General features: G+C 30.4%; 1 protein-coding gene across 4 annotated transcripts in view; it reads right to left on the bottom strand.

Moving 5' to 3' along the window:
- LOC139502191 (protein split ends-like) overlaps positions 1 to 20,650 on the bottom strand; it is a 60,625-nt gene that overhangs the window by 23,969 nt on the left and 16,006 nt on the right. Inside the window, exons 3-9 of one of the 4 annotated variants that reach the window (XM_071291611.1) lie at positions 11,370 to 11,516; positions 7,925 to 8,194; positions 7,326 to 7,492; positions 5,263 to 5,463; positions 4,875 to 5,023; positions 2,858 to 2,983; positions 626 to 853 (exon numbers count right to left, since the gene is read on the bottom strand). In XM_071291611.1, coding sequence (XP_071147712.1) covers positions 626 to 853; positions 2,858 to 2,983; positions 4,875 to 5,023; positions 5,263 to 5,463; positions 7,326 to 7,492; positions 7,925 to 8,194; positions 11,370 to 11,516 — 1,288 coding nt within the window. Of the gene's footprint in view, positions 1 to 625; positions 854 to 2,857; positions 2,984 to 4,874; positions 5,024 to 5,262; positions 5,464 to 7,325; positions 7,496 to 7,924; positions 8,195 to 8,681; positions 9,025 to 11,369; positions 11,517 to 20,650 lie in introns of those variants that run through there. The other 3 variants (XM_071291610.1, XM_071291614.1, XM_071291612.1) reach the window with 3 other exon arrangements.

The raw sequence follows: 20,650 nt of genomic DNA, 5'->3' as shown, positions 1-20,650 counted from the left end.
TCAAAAATTATATCTACTATAAGATGTATTTTTAAAATAACAAGCTGTAATTCTTATAAAAAAAAAATTGTATTTCGTATCATTGCACTTATTTAACTAAGACCTGATAATTATAAAGAAAAGGTTAATTTTCTTATGTTTTCTATATTATTTGCTTTTAGAACAATTTTCTACATAATGGTAACTAGTACTAAAACAATTGCTAAATCAAACTATTTGTTCCAAAAAAACTAAATAATTGTACTACACATTAAAATTGGGGTGGTGCCATTTTCCCCCTCAAAGAAAACTCACTTGCCGAAAAAATATACATTGACTGAAGAAATGAAAGTCAATGTTACAAAACTTACCGACTCAGAAAAATGGCTTTGACAAAAAAAAACTACCTGCTTTTTTGAAGAGCAGTAAAGATTAAGGGTTGATATGATGTAAGGTTGCTGTGAAAACTTTCTACTTCTCTTTTCTCTATTTACAGAAGTGTACCCCAATGTACTACAACAAGTTCACTTTTTGAAATGTGCAAACATGCTAATATCTGCGTCAATTTAGCTCTGCTGGATATTTGTCTCAACAGCAATCATACCACACATCCCTATGTCATATCTATACAAGTTTTACTAATTACCTGAATTTTCTGGCCGTTTAAGATTCTATTCCTCATTTCACTGAGAGCAAACTGTGCACTTTCTAGACTACTGAAGAAAATAAGAGCTTTGCCTCGTTCTCTGTCAATGACCATGTTAGACACTGGGCCATAGCGATTGAATTGTCTGAAGAGGAATTTCTCCTGAACAGTGTCGGCTAAGTTGTCCACCCAGACACAGTTTGTTGGCATACTCTTTCCAAAACCAAGCTGAAAAATATAAAAAATCAAACTTTAAAATTTCTTTTTGGTCAATCCTGTCTGATGTCTAAAAGGAGAAAATTGCGTAACAAAAATGATGACTAAACAAAATTGAAAAAACCTCAAATATAATAAAATGTCCATAAAATCAATATCATAAATCAGAGAATATGAAATAATCAATATCATATGATTAAATATTGGATGACAAAAATCCACTTCATGTGCATCAATAACCAAAGACATTTAACCTAGTCAGAACAGATTTTTTCACGAAATGTAACACAAGAAGGACACATAAATGCCCATTTTTTATTTACAAGTATTATATGTCTAGTAGGTGTTATCAAAGAACAAATAAATACGTCAGAAAATCATGAATAATTAGCTCGAACAGAATATGAAACTGTGGTATAGATTTCAATCCAGCTAGTAGCTTCGTTAAAAAATATCAATAATCCACAATAATACTTATACGGATGTACTATCTCTAAAAGGAGAACAAATTATTTGATTTTCCAATCCATAGACAAATATTTTTCGATAATCAGATAAACCTCCGCAACAGGCTTCAGCAAGTAATAAATTTAGAACGATCGTTAGACTCCTGAACTAATTACCTCTTTAATACACTAAATAACTTTAATTTCATAAAAATTATAGTCACTTAAATTCCGAAATGTCATACATAATTCAAATAACAATTTTAATCATTGTAAAATATACCACTCCTAATATTCTCCATTTTCAACAAATATCTTTGAAAAAGAACAACAAATGTAAAATTTCTTTAAAATGCAAATGTTTTATCAACAAAGCTATCTATTGCTTTATTGTCATTAGTATGAAAAATCTTCCTTGTTTTATCTAGATCTACACACAAAACTATGCAGAATTACATTTCAATATATGCATTCTCCAAATGCAGCATTTGTAAAACTCATTTAGAAATATATCATCAATACCTCAAATTGCTAAAATCAAGCATCAATATCAAAATCCTGCATCCTGTTTTTTAATTTTTTAATAACACAAAATATAACGACCCAAAAAATTACTTTCCCATGTGGTTTTTCTACCGATCGACAACTCCAAATTCTCTTTATCATCGATTATTAACTAGAATAAATATTTGAATCGTTTCCAAACCACTTGTTTACAGGAAGTACTCTCTCTGTGACCTAAGGGGCCAACATAATAGTGGATACACATATAACTATAAACTTCCTGACAATATTAATTTTTCGTTCAGCATACAAGGACGCATTTAAAAATTACTTTTAATAAGCTTTCCTGATTTAAGCCAATAAATTAATGTTAGCTCAGGAAATACACTGCACTAATCTTACAAGCCAGTCAGTATAACGAATTTTTGTATAGATTTTTTTCTATAGGCATTATTGAAAATTCTTGTCAGGCCAGCAAAAAATTCATGTAATATTCATATTATGCATTAAAGACAGGATTTTTATAACACTAACAAATCCATAGGTTTTATCTAATTCTCCAAGTATGTACATAAATCAATTCAATTACGTCTTCTCCAATATATCTCATAAGCAAAGATGAATCCCTTTATTTTATATATTGATTCGAGCGCATTCACACGTCAAGAAGGTGTGTTCCTTGCTTTTGTGTGTGCGACAAATTTGTACTTTAAAATTCATGTCAAATTAAGTTTAAAAACCTCAGTTATGTCAGTAACACAAAAAATATGAACTCTTAACAACCAGTCAAGTGAAAGTAAAATATCCTGTACCAATTTGATTTACAAATCAGGGAATCACTTGTAGATGGAAGGTTGGGTGTTTAAAATTACTCTCATCAATATAATGTTCAAAATTTCTGCATTAATCAAATTTAAGGTCCAACTTTGGCAATAAAAGTTTATAGACCTCAGACTTTCATCAATGAAATGTTCAAGAATTTTGCCTTTTACAAATTTAAGGTCCTACTTTGGTGTTAAAAGTTGATACACCTCAGACCACTATTAATTGAGACCCCAGTACGTACCTTTAATTTCATTCCTCCCATGGTTTCACCATCCAGAGCCCTGAGAGCTTTCACTACGCTCCTTATATCTGTAAACTGGATGAACGAGTAGGCTGATATTGCACCTTGTCTTTTTACATCAATGTCCTAAAAACAAAATAAAAACACAAAATATTATCATGGGGGCTAAAAGAAGTCACATAAAAATCTGCAGGAGAAAAGGGTCCATCTTTTTTTTTAAATTCTGCTTCGTTTATGTCACAAGGATAGACCTAAGTTTGGGGATCAGTAACAAGAGAGAAAATATGTATTTATATTTTACTATCATTTATGGACTAAAGGTCTTTCACAAATCTTAATACTAAATGTAGGTTGACCGTAAAAGATATTCATTTAATCTGGCAATTTTTAAGGTATCAAATTTTTTTATTATGTTCTTCATTAAAAGAATTCATTTCTATTTTTTGTACTCTTTTTTTTCAACTTAACATTTAATTATTTTGAATTTGTTTTCCTTTCTGACAATTTTTATTGTTTATCATAAATACTACCTTAAATAAATATCCTGTTACGTGGTTACAACTTCATAACTAATTTATTATTGTTACTCATGACTACTTTATTTTACTAAGAAGGTTCATTAATTCAAAATAACATCCTGAACTATTTTTAGTCTTAAATTTAAGCTTAAAAGCCAAAAAACAGATCCTATTTATCATAGTTTAGCAATTTTATCAGAAAACTAATAAAATATTTATGAAAATGTCACAAGTTTATTCCTATTTGTCCCACAGCATATAGAAATAAGTCAATTCAGTCATTCCAATATCATTTAAATTCATATTAAACTCATAACTTATATTAAATGAACCATAAATGTATATCATGTATATATACAAAATTCATAAACCATAAAAATCGTCTTTAAATATGAAAATTTTATGTATTCGTCTATCTGTACTTTAGCTATGAGATTCAAGGTCTTTTCAAGTTTATAGAAATTCTCCAAGTAAAATTTCATTATCTTAATTTCATTTCACTGTGATTTGACTTATTCATTTCAATTTTGACATGTAAGCGGAAACTTTCTAAACAATGTACAAATTAGCACTGAACTGGAAATCAGTGTTCATCCAGTCATAATTGTGTTTTTAGGTCTTCCATAATACATTGAATACAAAAGAACACGCTTTTTGTGTTTGACTTCATTTCTTATGTTTAACTTGAATTGCTGAGACATGGCTTTGTCAGCAATTTTTTTTTAAATGGCTACCTTTTAAAAGTTTTGGCGGCAATCAAAATCTCATCCCTTCTGGCCATAAATGGGTAATCAATTCATTAAACAATATTTTATTAATGCATTAATTTAAAATCCATTAGATCAAAACTGGAAAGACCGTGATTTATAATCAAATCAAAATTTTGATACATAAATCAAAAATCTTTATAAAGTTATCGCTAAAATTTTTTAAGATCCATCAGAACATAACATTCTATGGTCCAATTTTAAGGATCAATATTCAACTCAGTCTTTATTCAGGCAAAATACACTTTAACTTTCAACATTTCATTTTAAATGAAAATCTAGCACACTTTAGAATTGCCTTAGAAGCCATACATTGATCATATACAATACAAGTTGTATAAAGGCGTAAAACTCAAACCCCAGACAGCGACCGATTTTGAACGTCTTTTGAATATCGCTAGACTTTGGTCTAATAATGAATTAACGTATCTGAATCAAACTGCATTCACATTAATTCAAATTATTCCTTTGTTTGAACAAGTAACCTGGACTTTTATTCAAGGACACTATTTTAGCATTTAGTCATTTCTAGTTGATTTGAGTCCATTTTTTCATGATTTTATAAACGGGTTGTTCATTTGATATAAACATGATAAAGAAAATCCGAAGTTTTCTACACTTGATACAATTTATAATCCTTTTTCTTCTTTTCCTAGTGATAACAGTTATTTGATAAATTGCTGTCGATAAAAGTTGGTGTACAGTGTTGGTGTACACAAAAATTCAACCTACCAAAATGTCTCCATATTTAGAAAACATGTCCTTCAATTCTTCCATGGTGATTTCTTTCTCCAAATTACCAACAAATAATGTCCTAGTAGCTTTAGGGTGGTGTTCATCCAGCTCAGCTTCTGGGGGACGGAATTCTGCGTCATCAACATCTAAAATTATATAATATAGAAATATGGAGGTGTGGTATGATTGTCAATGATAAAACTATCCGATAACTTTACAGACTTTAACAAGGAGTAAAACCCACAAACATTCACAAAGTCAAGTATTCACCAAAAAAGTTATTCAAAATTTGAAAGATCTTCTAATTCATTTTTTAGAAGAATTGTCCAGAAAGTTTTCAAATGAAATCAAGCCATTTACTCAATCTTCCAAATTGATAACATACCTATGCCCTCATGCTCCGATACTCTGATATTTGCACCAAAGAATCTTTTGTCCTGAGAGGCAACATTTGCTTTACGAGCATCTTCCGACTTTTTGAAGCTGACGATAGCGTACCGACCATCCCCATTTCCTGAGATCTGCACAGCATTCACTTTTCCGTACTTTTTATACTCATGGAAAAGTCCATCTCGTAAGCTGGTGTCTGTAAAATGAAAATAAATGATATAAGATGGAATACAGTGTCCAGATTCAAATTTAAACTTAAATTATGAAAGGTCCTGTATAAAAGCATCAGTGAAGCAAATGGGTGATATTTTACTTGGTGTAAACATATTAAATTAAATTCAACTTAAATCATATTGACTTTGTAATTAGAAATAGGGTTTCCTGCAAGAAAAATAAGGTCCCAAACCCTAGACCCAAAATATTTTGAACCCAGTCTGAAGACAGTATTATTGAAGCAAAAACAGTAGAGAAGGGTTAAATGAAATTTCCCATTTTAAAATCAACATTAACTGAAATGGAGTTACTGAAACAAATACAAAAGTCTTTCTCAAGGCTAATATCTGGATTTTTTCTTTATTATTAAAGTACTGAATTTTTTGCTGTACAAGAAACAAGGCAACATTGGAGATTTTTTATTTCTTATGTGTTAAATGTAACCATTTCTTGCATACGATTTGTTTCATGTTTGTAAAATTTATATAAAGAAATATCCCAGTTTGATATAATGGTGACTTAATTTTTTATATTTATATTATGCTTCAACCTGCATTTCATTTTCAGTCTATTGTAAATTTTGACATTAATCTGTATTACTCATGTGCAAAATACATATATAAAATACACATGTCTTCCTTAACAAATAAGTAGCTTATTTACATATACATTAATTCCCTTCCAACTTTAAACATACATAATCTGAATAATCCATTAAGATGTTTTCCCTGTAGTGAACCTCACTAATTAATATTCTTACTACATGCCAATTTCCTTGCCAAAAAATGAGAAAAAAATAGATCCCCCACCAGAACCTTAACATTCTGTGCCAATTATTTCCCTGTTGAACAAAAACACTTCTAGCCCTGAGCTTGTCTCTGTATTTAACAGATGTACTAGGTCTTGGCAAAGATTCAGGTTTTTAAATATGTTCTACTAAGGAAAAATGTATCTTATTTTAAGTACCTGTTCAAGATAGTCTAACAACAAACAAGGCTTTAATATAAGAGGATTTATATTTCTCCGTATTATCATAAACAACATTTGAAAGCAAAATTTCTTTATGTAAATTTATTTTTAGAACTGGAACATGTAGAAACTATTTGTAAAGATCAGATACATCATAAAATCCATTAAAAGAATTTAACTTCTAACTCACACAACACCTCAAACCCAATTTTTCTAATTTCTTTCCACATAAATCTATTTAAAATCCCCCAATAAAACTGTAATTTCATACCAGAGTATTATGTGATGTTTGCATTTCTGCGGAAAAAGTGACTTAATTTTTGCCTGTAATATAATGCATTTCATCATGTATTGAAACCTGATTAATTGCCTCATTAATCTTACATTACACCATATGTATTGCCTATTTGCATTCTAATTTCTGAATTGACATTAAAAGATCTTCAAAGTTTACTGTGCCATAAAGGTCATACATTTATTGGTAAAATGTGTTGCCCTTGATAGACAACAGTTACATAGGATAAGACAAATATCATGTCCCACTTGACCTGCTTGTCCAAAATTCTACCGGACAAGTAAATATATTTTAACTTCTTGTCCAATACACTTTATTTCTGTAATAGCACAAATAGCAAAATAAATCCTTTAAAAGTCTTCTCCTAGAAAAGACAAGTCCCTGACCTTGGACCCACAAAATCTGAACCCCCACAAACAAATGCATGTCATTCAAGATGTGTTACTGCAGTATAAATAGAGAGCAACTAGTATAAATAAGAAGTAACTGTAGAATGAATAGGGGAGTATTTGCAGTATAAAGAGGGTGTAACTGTAGTATAAATATAGAGTAACTGTAGTATAAATAGAGTAACTACTTACCACTAGATCTGCCAGGAAGGTTGGTTATTCTAATACCATGTGGGCGACCTCCACCCTCTGTAGTTTCTGTGTTGTCACTACCTATCGATTCTTGTGACCTTGACCTCCCTGACTTGACCTGTGACCCTGTGGACGGTAATTTGGATCTGCCTGCACGAGAACCACTCCTGCTACAAAACATGACTGGATTGTAACACCATATTTATTTTATACACAAATTTCACTGCAGTGAGTTATTTAATCAATATATTTTAAAGATATCAAAGATAACTTTTGAAAGAAATGAAAATCCCTTACCCGATTCAGTAGCTCCTATCAAATATTCACCTTTAATTACCAAGGACAATGATACCAAAATACACATTATTGACTTTTCCATAGGTGTCTTCCTTCTAATATACATGTTCTTTACTATTTTGTTACAAAACCATAAGATATCTGTGTATGACCTATTAATTGTCCACATTTAACAAAGAAAAACAGGCATTTTGACATAATTTTAAAGTCAATGAAAATTAATAATAGGTCACAAATACTTATTTTTGATGCACAAGACTACATTTAATATACATACAAACAAAAGCATTTGCTGTACTTACCTTCCAGATTTTGACCTTGACCTGCTGCTGTCTGAGGACGAATCACTATAGCTACTACTTGAACTTGAATCTGATGACCCCGACCTTGAACGACTAGTAGAATTTGATTGCTTTCGCTTCATTTTTGGACTTTTTCTGCTTGTCTGTGATGTTGATCTTGCAGGTGATTGTGGAGGTCTTGGCTTTTCAAAGGCATCTCGATCGCTCGATGAATTTGACCTGTGACCTTCTCCAAATCGTCTACCAGCTGTCCATTGGTGATGTCCTCCCCTAAAACAAGACAAAATACAATTTTCATAGCTGTGTATTTCCTTTTAACAACATCGTAAACATTTGACTCACAAGTATCAGGACACTACAACAGTAACATGTACATCTAGACTACAGTACTTAAATATTGTAAGTTCAGAATTAAAATGTTTTAATGAATGAAAAAAAATGCAACTTGGCATACAATCCATTTAAGTTTTCAAGTTTATTCTTCTTTTTTTTTAAATTACGATTCAATTTTTGAGTATATTTAGTGTTTCCCAATTTTCAGGTATTTATGTATACATTTTTTTTATGTATATCTGCCTTACATTGTTTCATGCATATTTCACAAAAATCTATTATTTCCATTGCAAATTCCATGAATTCTTTCATTCCAATTATAACACAAGGTTACTTTAAATAACAACTCATAAATTATTTACGACAGCATTAAAATATCTTTTACTGGTATCGAAGAAAAAAACTACACCAAAAGGATACCTACTCGAGGATTGTTACGGCCACTGACATGTCACATTACATTCAATATGTGTAAATAACTCCAAAATATCGGTTGACAGTTCACATAAAGTTAAACAGCTTGCATTGCGATTATCCACATATTTGACCATTTATGCATGAAATATTCTTCATTTTTCTATAATCCTTGAAACCATGATACAAATGTATATAACCACATTTTAATGAGAAAATCCAACTTATTATGAGTAAAAAAAATACCTTGTGAAAGAACTTTAAAAGTTCACAGTCCAACGGTTTCTAACGCCTGATTTAAGCCTATCTCTGAATTAATTTTACCAAGTGTGAAAGCAAAAACCTGTTTACTCAAATTCTGTATTGACAGTTAGAATTTAAATTAGCTTAAATTCAATGCATCTATTTTAATTCAATCATTCGACACAATTCTAACAAAAGACTGGCCTGGCACATACATTAAACCTTATACAAACGAAATAAAATTGTTAAAAGGCTACAATTCAGGATTGAAGAGAAAAAAGCCAATGTTAGATTTCCAAGCTCATTGAAAGCATGATATGAAAGAATCCTGCTAAAAATATCTATTCCCACAAAAGATGTGTTTGTTCACAGAGTTAATGTAAATAATTCTCACAGACGCTGAATAAAATGATAACACACATTTTTGAATGCTATTAAATCAATGGCACATCCCTCCTCTCAATAGCAGTAAGTTGAAATAGGAGGTGATATGAATTGTTTGGAGAATACAAAAAAAAAATATGCATGAGAAAAAAGTTTGTGGAAATGTAGATTTCAGCTTCAAGCAAGCATTTAATTTATATAACAGAATTATAATATGAAATCCACCATCAGTGATTCTGCAAGCATTGATCTATATATACAATCCTTGAAAATAATTAGGAAGAAAAATTCCCCTCATCAAATTGGCTTTCCTCATGACAACGTTAGTGATTTGGCAAATTTCCTTCTTCAAAGAACTTGGCTTCCTATCCTCCGACACAGAAGGTTATCAAATGCTATTGAGGCCTAATTACACACCGTAAGTGTCAGAAAAACCAGAAATATTACAATTTTTTTGCTTCCACATGTCAGATTATATTTTTGAGTCAGCATTCCGTAATCTTCGACATACCACCTCAGCGTTACAAGTTATTGGAAATCCATACCCGATGCAGCGTATTCTGTCGCTTCCATTATATCTTCACTGATTACGTTACTGATGACTTGTCATTTCAGAAGGATTGGAATAATCTGCTTCTTCCACGGACGGTCTTCAATAATGTATAATTCATCAAAACCAAAACCATACCTTTAATAGGACCAATTTAATGTTTCTCTCCAACATAACATTTGGCATTTGTCAATCATTGAAGACATGTGGGTTGGAATTCTGCAGAATTTATTTCTTTTATTGTCAAAAGAATTATATTTCACTGTGGAAATTAATCTTTCCGTTGTTATGACAATGAGTTTTTTGCAACAGATAACTTCTCAGAAAAGCCTTTAAATGGTTATTTTATTGAATCCATTGTAATGAACCGCCCAACCTTTTAGTCTTTAAATGCATTTATATAGGGGAAGTTAAGCTAAATTTAGGAAAATGTTTTTTTGTGTGACGAAATATATGTCTGGCTATACTGTACATCAGAGATGAATAGGTACAAATCAAAAAGAGTATCTCCCAATAATGGCATGTTCCATTAGAAAATAATTTGTCTGAAAGTGCAGGCGACAAATTACAATTGAGTTTTTCTGGCAATGGGTAAAACTTGTTTGACATGAAATGTACATGACGTCCATTACATATACATTAAAGGATAGGTTTTGTATCGGATGATTATTCAAAGATTCAGAATATAGAATAACACCTCACAATTAAATCTCAGAACTAGTGAAAACTAGTTTGATCTATTTTTATTAAAATTAACACGAAGTTGATTTTTTCTGGTTAACTCTTTGTGAAAAGCTAGACAGAATTTTCTAATTTAAACTTTGAAATTTATTGACATAGCCTCTCCAGATCCGTACAAAGCTGTATATAGTTTATACATCTACATAGCTTAAAGCCAGAGGCACGATTATTATCATACATTTTCATGAATTGCAAATTTGTGTCCACTCATCATTTTGTCATAAAATGTAGGTCTTAAAGCCTTTAGTAACTCACAAGGATTTAATCTTGTCATACTTAAATGCAAAATGTTAAAACACCATATCTAATGATTCTTGACGACCTTTTGCTGTATATTAAGTCTCCGTCAAAATATTCAAAAGTGAGCATACAGAACTAAGCTTACAGGAAATCAATGATCATGTCATGATCAGAATTGAGAACTCAGAGACCGCTTGTCAAATTTGTATGCAAAATTCTTATTTCGCCATCTTATCTATCTATTGAACGGCAGCCATACTTGCAACTGACTCAGTAATGAGGCCTTGTCAGATCAATGTCATCTACCACTAAGCAATTATTCGGATGGAAACGGAAAGTGCCGCAAGCCATTTAATATCCTTCCACTAGTGCTTTTTGGTACATTTGTTCTGAACAAAAACTTAACAACTCACATAAGACATAAACCTATTTCACCCATAAATCAATCATAAAGGGTTTGCCCATTTGTAATAAAAGTGGTTAAAATTGTTTGTCCTGCAACTAATAATTAATGAAAATCGATTCAAATTTTCTTATTACCTGTCAAATTGTTTAAATCCTCCTCCACGTGGTGGAAATCGATCACGAGGTCTGCCTCGTTGGTATTCCTCTGTGTACCCTGTATTATACTGTCCCAACTGGCTGGAATAATAGTCCCTCCCTTCATACACCTCACCATCTTCAGGCCTAAAAAAAGAAATAAAATAGGGTTATTCATGGTTCTACCTATATTTGCTACATTTAAGTCTACAGAATAAACAAATACAGACACATCATCAAAATATGATATTTTTTTTAAATAGATCATTAATGTTTTAATGGGTTTTCGGGGTTGCTTGCAAATGTAAGCCTTAATCTTTTTTCTTAATTAAAATACTGTTAATTCAAAGTTTTATGGTTTCATCCATAATGAGGATTCATTATATTATTTTTGGTTTGGTACCATTTTCTGTGTATATATTGTGTATTTCATGGTCTCTGAAGAAGTGGACAAAAGAATTTTAAGTATATAACAAAATTCAAATTTCATGAAGGATTGTATGTAGGATTTGTCTCTCAAGTGCTGAAACACTGAGGCCAGGTTTTAAAAGTTATTTTTACATGTGTATCCGCAGCACTGACAAAATTTTATCAGTATACAAATATCTGCTGCATTGACAAACTTGTGAATTTCTATATAGAAAAAGAAGAAGTACATGTACCTATGATATATCTATATTTAACAATCTCTCTATATATATATATATGGAGAGACAAAATACATGGCTAAATTTTTAACATATTGTCATCAGCAAATTTTAAATGTCATCACAATTTGAATACAGCCAGAGGACAAAAGGTCATACATTTATAAATTGCTTGTACTTTCTATCATAAAAGAACAGTTAAATGCTGAAGGTCAAAAATAACTATGGGAAAATACAGCCAGAAAATTTAGGTCATATAATGAATATTTAAGAAATGTTTAACCATACAAGTAAACAATATGCTAAATATATGAATTCATTAAACTGAGCTTGTCCCATAACCATAATACTAAAATTAAAATATTCTGATTAAATTTTAAACATCTCTTTGAAGATTTTTATGAAGAAAAAATGGTACAAACTTATTCTTCATTTCCAAAAAATCATAATATAACAAGTCCCGTTCTATTAGTTTTAGTATATTAGGACAAAAATTTGACTTAAAAATAAATGCAGAGCCATTTTGAGATCCTCCACACATAAAAAGCCAACACAAATAGGTTATGGGCTACAAGGAGATGGCCATACAAAAAGATATAAAGTAGATAACGGCTTTTCCAAATTTGAATTCCTTTGTATTCAACGCAGACACTCAGGGCTGAATTCATTATACAGTCGAGAAAAAAAAATTATACATGAATTCATTTCTTTTTCTTTTAGAAAACCATTCTAGTTATTTGCTTGGCTCAATTTACGTCATATTGAAATCTGTCTTTTTTTTCTTTTAAGAAAAACTGATCTCTCTTTAAAAAATTTACATAAGTGTATTTCTATTATAAAGGACAGGAAATGTTGTCTTACAAGTCATTACTCTTGTGTGCAATCTTCCAGATGAATAAATAACTCATTAATCAGAATATTTTTATCAAATTATCTGACAAGAAATTTTTTATTAACATAATTACATATTCACACAAGTGAAGTTTCAAAATACACAGGTCCAAAGTCTAAACTTGTTCTTAATCTGAATGTGTTGACAAAACTTCCTTGTCTAAACAGTATTCTGAGACGGCCCCCATATCTTCAGGATCACCTATCTCAAATTTCTTGTCAAGGTAAAAAGTCCATACCATCCTACATTCATTTAACTGAACAATATCTCTGCTGTCTGAACATTGATAATGACTGAGTGTTTTTATCTAAAAATCTCCATGGTTACTACATTTATATTTGTATAATGTGGCCTCAAGGGTTTTGTACTTGAAACACAAAAGCCAGTCTACCATACAAAAGCTAGTATTTAAAATGAAATGTGAAAATTTTAACAAAAGATATTATAGGTATTTTGTTTGTGAAAAACATGGTATTGGTGATAATTCTTTTGTGAACATATTGATTTTCTTATAGAAAAGCTTAAACTGTAAACAACAATGCCATAAAAAGATTGACACAAAGCGTGCAAGATCAAACTCAGAATAAAATTTGACAGATGGTTTCTGAAAAACAACACAAAGAGCATGAGACATGCTTCAAAGACAAAGCAATTTTTTTTTGGATGAACTAACTTAAAACAAAAACCTTTTGTTACATTGTTCAAAACATCTTCATCCCAGACAAATAAATCCGTCCTGAATCGACAAAGAATTGAAATATACACAAAATACAGGAAATGAGCATTCGATCAAGGAAGTTATGATTTTCACTATTTCTCATAAATAATTGGGTATTTGACATTACTACTTCCTTCATTGTATGAATGGATATTTTAAGAGAATCTATTTCATTTCATCATGTTTATTTGAATACTCCAGTATGGGAGAATCCTGAATTTCAATAAATGTTATATATTTAGTGCATATATAAAGCCAAAGACTGGGAGAACAAGAATGAAATTCTATTTTTGAAGGCTGTATTATTTTTTTATCTTTAAAAGTTTATTTTTAGTTTTTTTGTGTTGTTGAGTTTTTCACTCATTTCACTGTTTCTGTGTCTGAGTGAACATAATGTATAGCTTTTCATAAGTCAGTCTGTCCAACATTTTGGTGTCTGGTTTTTTTCTCAAACATATATTATACTTTATCTATTGACATATAATCTAACTCATATGATATAGAGTAAATGTTATACAATTCATTTTTTTCTTAATTCTATGACCGAGTCCATATAAACTGATGATTAAATAGCTAATAGCTACTATTTAATTACTGATGTCAAATACTAGAGCTTTAGAAAAGCAGCTTATTATAATACACATGTATTCACACTCACACAAGAAACATCTGCCCATGTGTGAAATATTGGATATGTGTTGGTAACAATTCTGGACATATGGCTTGTTTATAGCAGATACTTAGTGTTACATGAATAAAGAATCAGCTACTATATTGGTTTTACAAACTGAGAAAGATTGCTTTAATGGTCTGTCACTTGTGTTTTAAATCTTCCATAAACAGATTAGGGATTGGTGATCACTACACAATGAGTAAATTTATCCAAATAATGAATTATCAATCTAAAAGTAGTCCCGCAGTTTTAAAACTTTTCAACTGAATTTGTAGTATCTCTATATATTAAATACTGTATATGTATATGGACCATAATTTGGTATTCGGCCTTTGGTTTCTTTTTGTATCCTTTTCTAAAATTTTAACTTTTATTTTGTGGGTTGTGTTGGTGTTAGAATAGTATGAATGGAACAATTGAGTTTTTCTAGAACAAATTAATACATTTTGATTCACCTTTTACGTGACAGGAAACCAAACAGGAAACCAATCTTTATTTTCTTTATTTTGCACAATATAATTCAAAAGGCATAAATAAACACCATTACTAGTGTTACTTGCTTCATGTTAATATTTAAAATCTATTTTCAATGTTATATTAAAGTTTTTTTTAAACGTGACAGGAAACCATAAGAAACCGAAAGCATTTTTTTAGTTTTATTTTATTGCAAAATCTGCTTAAAATAATCTGAACAGTATACTTTTTCTTAAAATCCATGTTAAATGTAATAGTATTATAAAACTCCTAAATATGTGCTTGTTTTGAAAACAATTAGTACAATTTATTCAGAATTTTCCATATTTTCTTCATTGATACAGGATACCATAATCGTTGTATCTTGATGTTTTGGCCAAAAAAATATATTTATATTTGGTTTTGAAATTCCAGTTATATAAAATTTATTCCAAATCATTGGCAATGTAAAATTCTTTAAATCCAGTAAAGAAAAAAACTTTTAACTTGGAATTAAAATCTTTAAAATAGGCACCATGTGATATTTGTGACCTGTACACCATCTACATGGTTACCACATTTTAACCTACTTTAGTGGGCTAAAATCAATAAAGTACTTCCTTTCAAGTCATGCCTGGTAAAAGTTTACTTTTCCTTTGACAAGTTTATTGCGTTTCTGAAAAGTGTTTGCAGAATATGAATAAACAAAAATAATTAAAAATTGTGACAAAGTTACCAACTTTGTACATTCCTAGTGTAACGGTATATTAACATGCATTTTTCATTTAATTATCTTTATTCACCTAAAATATCCAGTAATATTTACTGCTGAAGCAAAATCAATCCAATGAACATCGGCACCATGATAAGAGACGTAATTTCGATTGAATTTTCCAAGGACCCTTTACATCGTTATTGGGAAACGTAGTGTGTTTAAACGTCGGTCAAATTTGAAATCGATTTTGTCAAGTCATTGGGCATTTATTTTCACACAAGATCGTATGTAACATTATGCACATAGGAATAATAATAGACCCCCGGCGCAATCTCTTTGAAAATTGTATTTTCATTTTTTAAACAAGTCGAAACAAGTCTACAGATTATGTTTGCTAACATCCCGTTGGAAACAAAAACAATGTTTAGAACTAGTATATCGTATGTCCGGCTGTAAGGGCGTGATCACATGTTAGTCACATGTTTCACGTATGACCGGAAATGATTAGAACTTAAGGACAAAAACAATTTTAATGAATAACTGGACTTCTGTTTCGTGTGAAATGTAACGCATAACGATAACGTCATTTTCTTACTTAATTATTACGAAGATCAAAACAAGAATGTAAATCATCTCTGATTTACCTGTTTGAAAATCTCGCGAGAGTTCATATTTGCATATTGTTTTAAAGAATTCTATTACAACAAAGCAGATTACATCATCTAAAATTTGCGTTACGAAATCGGACACAAAAATCACGCCACTGTTCTTACATCTGCTACATAAATACTTATAGTTCTCGGCATTTTCTTCTCACTATTCTTATTGGTCGATGTTCTTTGTTATTTGAAAGCAAAAGTTACGAATTTGCCGGTGACGATTATCTATAAATCAGTCAGCGTTATGCTCTTCGGAAGCAAAAAGTAACGCGAGAAACGACACAAAAATACGGTTGTAGAATCTTTGAAATTCGTAATTTCAATTTTTTTTCTAGGGAAGAGTAGCATACACTTGTATGTTAATAAAAATAATGGCATCTTTAGATGTAGTTACAACTTTTCTTACAGTAATTCAAATTTTATCACTTTTCTATAGTTATAGGAAACGGAGCCTAATAGCAAATTATGGTCCATATAAGAAATTGGGAGGAAAATGTCATTTCTAGTTTAGTAGATGTTTCTTTCTGCAGCAAATTCTGCTTTAGATTTAGAAATACACAAACTTCGCCCTTTGCTGTCTAGCATTTTGTAAGTTTATATAACATCTGTGTATTGTCTTTTGTTTATTTATGATATTTATAGGAGCGATCTGATTGTTTTAGATTTTATGCAAATAAATATTGTATATCATAAACTAATATCAATAACTTTTATGAGTTTTCTTGTGTACTTTTCAGTTCAAAGTCAAAAGTATACATGTATATACAAATCTTTATTTCAAAGTTATTATGAGATTCTATTACCACAAATCAAATGAAATTTTGAGATGTCCCCTCAACAAATTTTTATGGCAAGACCCTACATGAAGAATGAAGATTATAATACATTTGAAAAGCTTCTATAAATATTTTTCAATACCTGCCAAACCTGTTTTCACAAAGCATTTAATTAAACTAATATTTAATCTTTTAAAAGTACAGATTATATTAAATGAATATGTCCAATTAAACAAGTAAGGTAAATGTTTAATGGTTTGAAGTTTTATATTTTTTTAATTTCCCTTTAAGTACCTCTTTTATTATGTATATTGATTTTGGAAGCCTTCCAAGAACTGACTAATGTGAAATGAAATTTAACATGTCTGGGTCACCTGTTTATTTCTGACAAGATGAAATTTACAGTGTTATCAAACCAGAAAGGTTTTTTGCAATGAAATAAGAATATCTTATCTCTAATGAACTGATATCTCCCCCAAATAAAGTTCATTGCATGGATATGAATGATGTAACATGAGGGTAAAATATCTAAAGAATGTTCCTCTTCATTAAACAATATTCAATCTATTACACCAAACATAAAAGTTAAAATTACTGACAGGTCTGGTTTATGATTTTCTTCAGGCATTTCAAGTCCTGTTGAGCCAGATGCTAAAAGAAATTTTTATGTGTGTCTTGAAAATTCATAAATCTATAAAGGAGTAGGTCCGGTAAGGGCCGATTTTGGCCTCAAATTTCATCTAACAAAAAAAATGTTGGACTCTTTTTAAACACTTATGTGTCTATTTCAATTGATTCAATTCGATTATGTGAAAGATTTGATTGATTAAGTCATTAAGAACGCTCCGATTCAAGCTTAACTATGAAAAATCTATCAAAAATGCTAAAAAACGTCTCTTTTCAGATGGTTTTTGTCAAAAATGAAAGTGGTCGCATCCGTGTTCATCCTCAACCTTTATATATGTTATGTATTATCATCAAATACAACTAAGGTTTCAATATTTTGAATGAACACGAATGCGGTCACTTTCATTTCAGACGAAAACCGTCTAAAATTTAACTAAAATGCAAAAATTGAGAAGATAGCATGACTTAATGATGCTAGTACCCGATATATGTGCATTGTATTTTCAATAACAGCCCATATTTATGTAGCAGAAGCATTCTTCATTCCAGTAAATAGCTAAAAGATTACATTTTCACCATTTTGTTAAACTGCTATATTTTGGGGCCAAAAATAGCTCTTACTGAACCTACTCCTTTACTAAAAAGAAAAAGATAAATCAGACAAATAGGGGTTACTGTAACTTTTTGTTAAAGAAGTATTTCTCTGAAATTTTATTCTACACCTGATGATTTACAAAGTCAGTGCTTATAAAGTATGATTTTTTTTTTTCAAATATTCTAACTGCTAAACATTACATTTTTCCTAAATGTTGAGTGTTGCGGTTTATAAAACAGATATTACAAAATGTGGACCACTCTTTATTTTCTGTGAGTTGCTTTGTTGCGTTTCCTTTATATTGTCTGTTTTCTTATTATCACGTACACCATTGCCATTTTAGGATCATGATTACAATTGCCAGTTGGCATATTTTAATTTTTTTTAATTGCCATCACCTTAAAATACCATAGAAAGAATGTTCAACAGCTAAAATTTAATGAACAAATCATAATTAACAGGTTTTACTAACTGTTAAAACAATCTGCACAAACATTCTTTTCCTGATATCAAAAGAATATTTTGAGAGGAAAACTACATAAAAAGCTCACATTCTCAAGAGAGAAAAAAATAGCTAGCTAATTTTATTACAGCGAAAGTCAAACCCAGGCAAATCTAATAAACAACACTTTGGAGGTCACATCTGCAATATTCATCAGATCAAATCAAGATTCTCTCTTAGCAGACATTAAAAGCAACTTATTGATTTGGTCACCATGGAAACTAAAAGCTTAGGAACAGAACGACAACAATAAGCAAACTGTAAATTGAGGTTGTCTATTTCATCAGATGATCGATTAGGAAGTTTTCTATAAATGAGAGAATGGTTTGACGAGAATCAATACTGAAGCCTGATGCTAAATCGCAATGGTATTCTATTGAAAATCGATGACAAAATCTCACAATTTCCTCTGGGCAGTATCAATCTTTCTGTATGCTCAATTTGTTCTACTATTTGAAATTCTACAATGAGTCATTAATCTTGAAATTGATTTAGTATTTCTCTTTATGGCTTCTCCTGATCAGCTGACAAGAGGTTTTCCTGCTTACGGTTCGGTTCGGTTCTACTTAAAACAAAGTTCATTGGCTTTGACACAAATTAGATTTTTTTATCAACAAGCCTCCCAGCTAACTTGGTAAACAAGAGATATTTCAGAAATAATAAATCCCCAAGGACAACACAGATTTCTTTATTATCATAAGCTTCTCATCATTGCAAGAAAATATCTTTCTAAGTGTTTATATTGAACATGAGGAAGATTTGGTAAAAATTGCTTTATCTTATAATATGCTTATGTGAAGTGATTGTAAGTAATATCACATGGTTATTAAATGTGATTCTGGGTGATTTCTTGAGAAAATGGTAAAATTGATGACCCTGATATATTATACTTTTCTATTGAATATGCAGAAAGTGCTTAGAAGTCTTAGTTATCACACTCACTGTGAAGACATCACCAGCCACCCCCCACAAAATGTTTTTTTGACAGCAAGTGGCACTTGTGGCAGTAACTTGAAATTCACATCTGATACTAAAATCAACTTCACAAAAACAAAACTGAAGTCAAACAAACCCACATCATGTAAATGGTTATGCAACAGCTGAATTCCTATATATATCTATAAGAAAATTTTGGTTTCATGTTTGGAAATTCAACAAATAATCAATCCTGTTAACTCAATGACACCAAATGTAAGAAATCTACAATTGATCTAAAATCAATTTCAACATGTGCAATGAACATGTTTTTCCAATTTTTTATTAAAAATTCAGTTGTCTCAAGTCAGTTAAACCATTGTTACTTGTTTCACCATGATATCTTGAAGAATATATCTTAGAAGCACAGGAATGAAATAAAGCTTCTTGTCAACTTCTGGTAGATTTACATTAATAAAATGTTATATAAAATCTGTACCAGTTCCAAGACAAGGACAGAAAAGAGGTTAGTCATTCCTATATAGAAGAGATTAAGCTTTGAATAAACAAGAATTTTATTATAACTTGTGAAAATTTGGCAAATTTTCAAGTGCAAGTAAACCAAAGTATACACAAGTGATAAAACTTATATATTCATAAAATGTGTGGACTCATGTGAATGTTTAGTGTGCACATTTTGAAGATACAAAAACAAACAGCTAAACCTCACAAATGTATTTGGCAAATGTAGAAGAAACTAAACAAGAATAAGAATATTTTATTGTTCCTCATATGTTGTTGAGGGCCCTAAAATGAAGGGCAGCACACATACATTAATTACACTGATTTCGTAACACATTTTCCAATTGAAATGATCATGTTAAGTGCCCCCTAAAAGCAAAAGAAAGACTCAGTTTACATTAGTGGATAAATATATTTCTGATAACCACAATAAGACCTGATATTACCACTGATAGACCGATTAAAATTTAGTTTTGTCGGTGGAGACTGTGTTTCATTCTTTAATATAAACATTTCCACATTATGAGACATGATAGTACATGTACAAAATTATGAGAAATGATAGTACAAAATGTAGCTAGAAGCCA

This window comes from Mytilus edulis, chromosome 13 (genome assembly GCF_963676685.1).
Source record: "Mytilus edulis chromosome 13, xbMytEdul2.2, whole genome shotgun sequence".
Lineage (NCBI taxonomy): Eukaryota > Metazoa > Mollusca > Bivalvia > Mytilida > Mytilidae > Mytilus > Mytilus edulis.
Note: the sequence above shows the minus strand (reverse complement) of the source record. Positions and strands in the feature narration are given on the sequence as shown.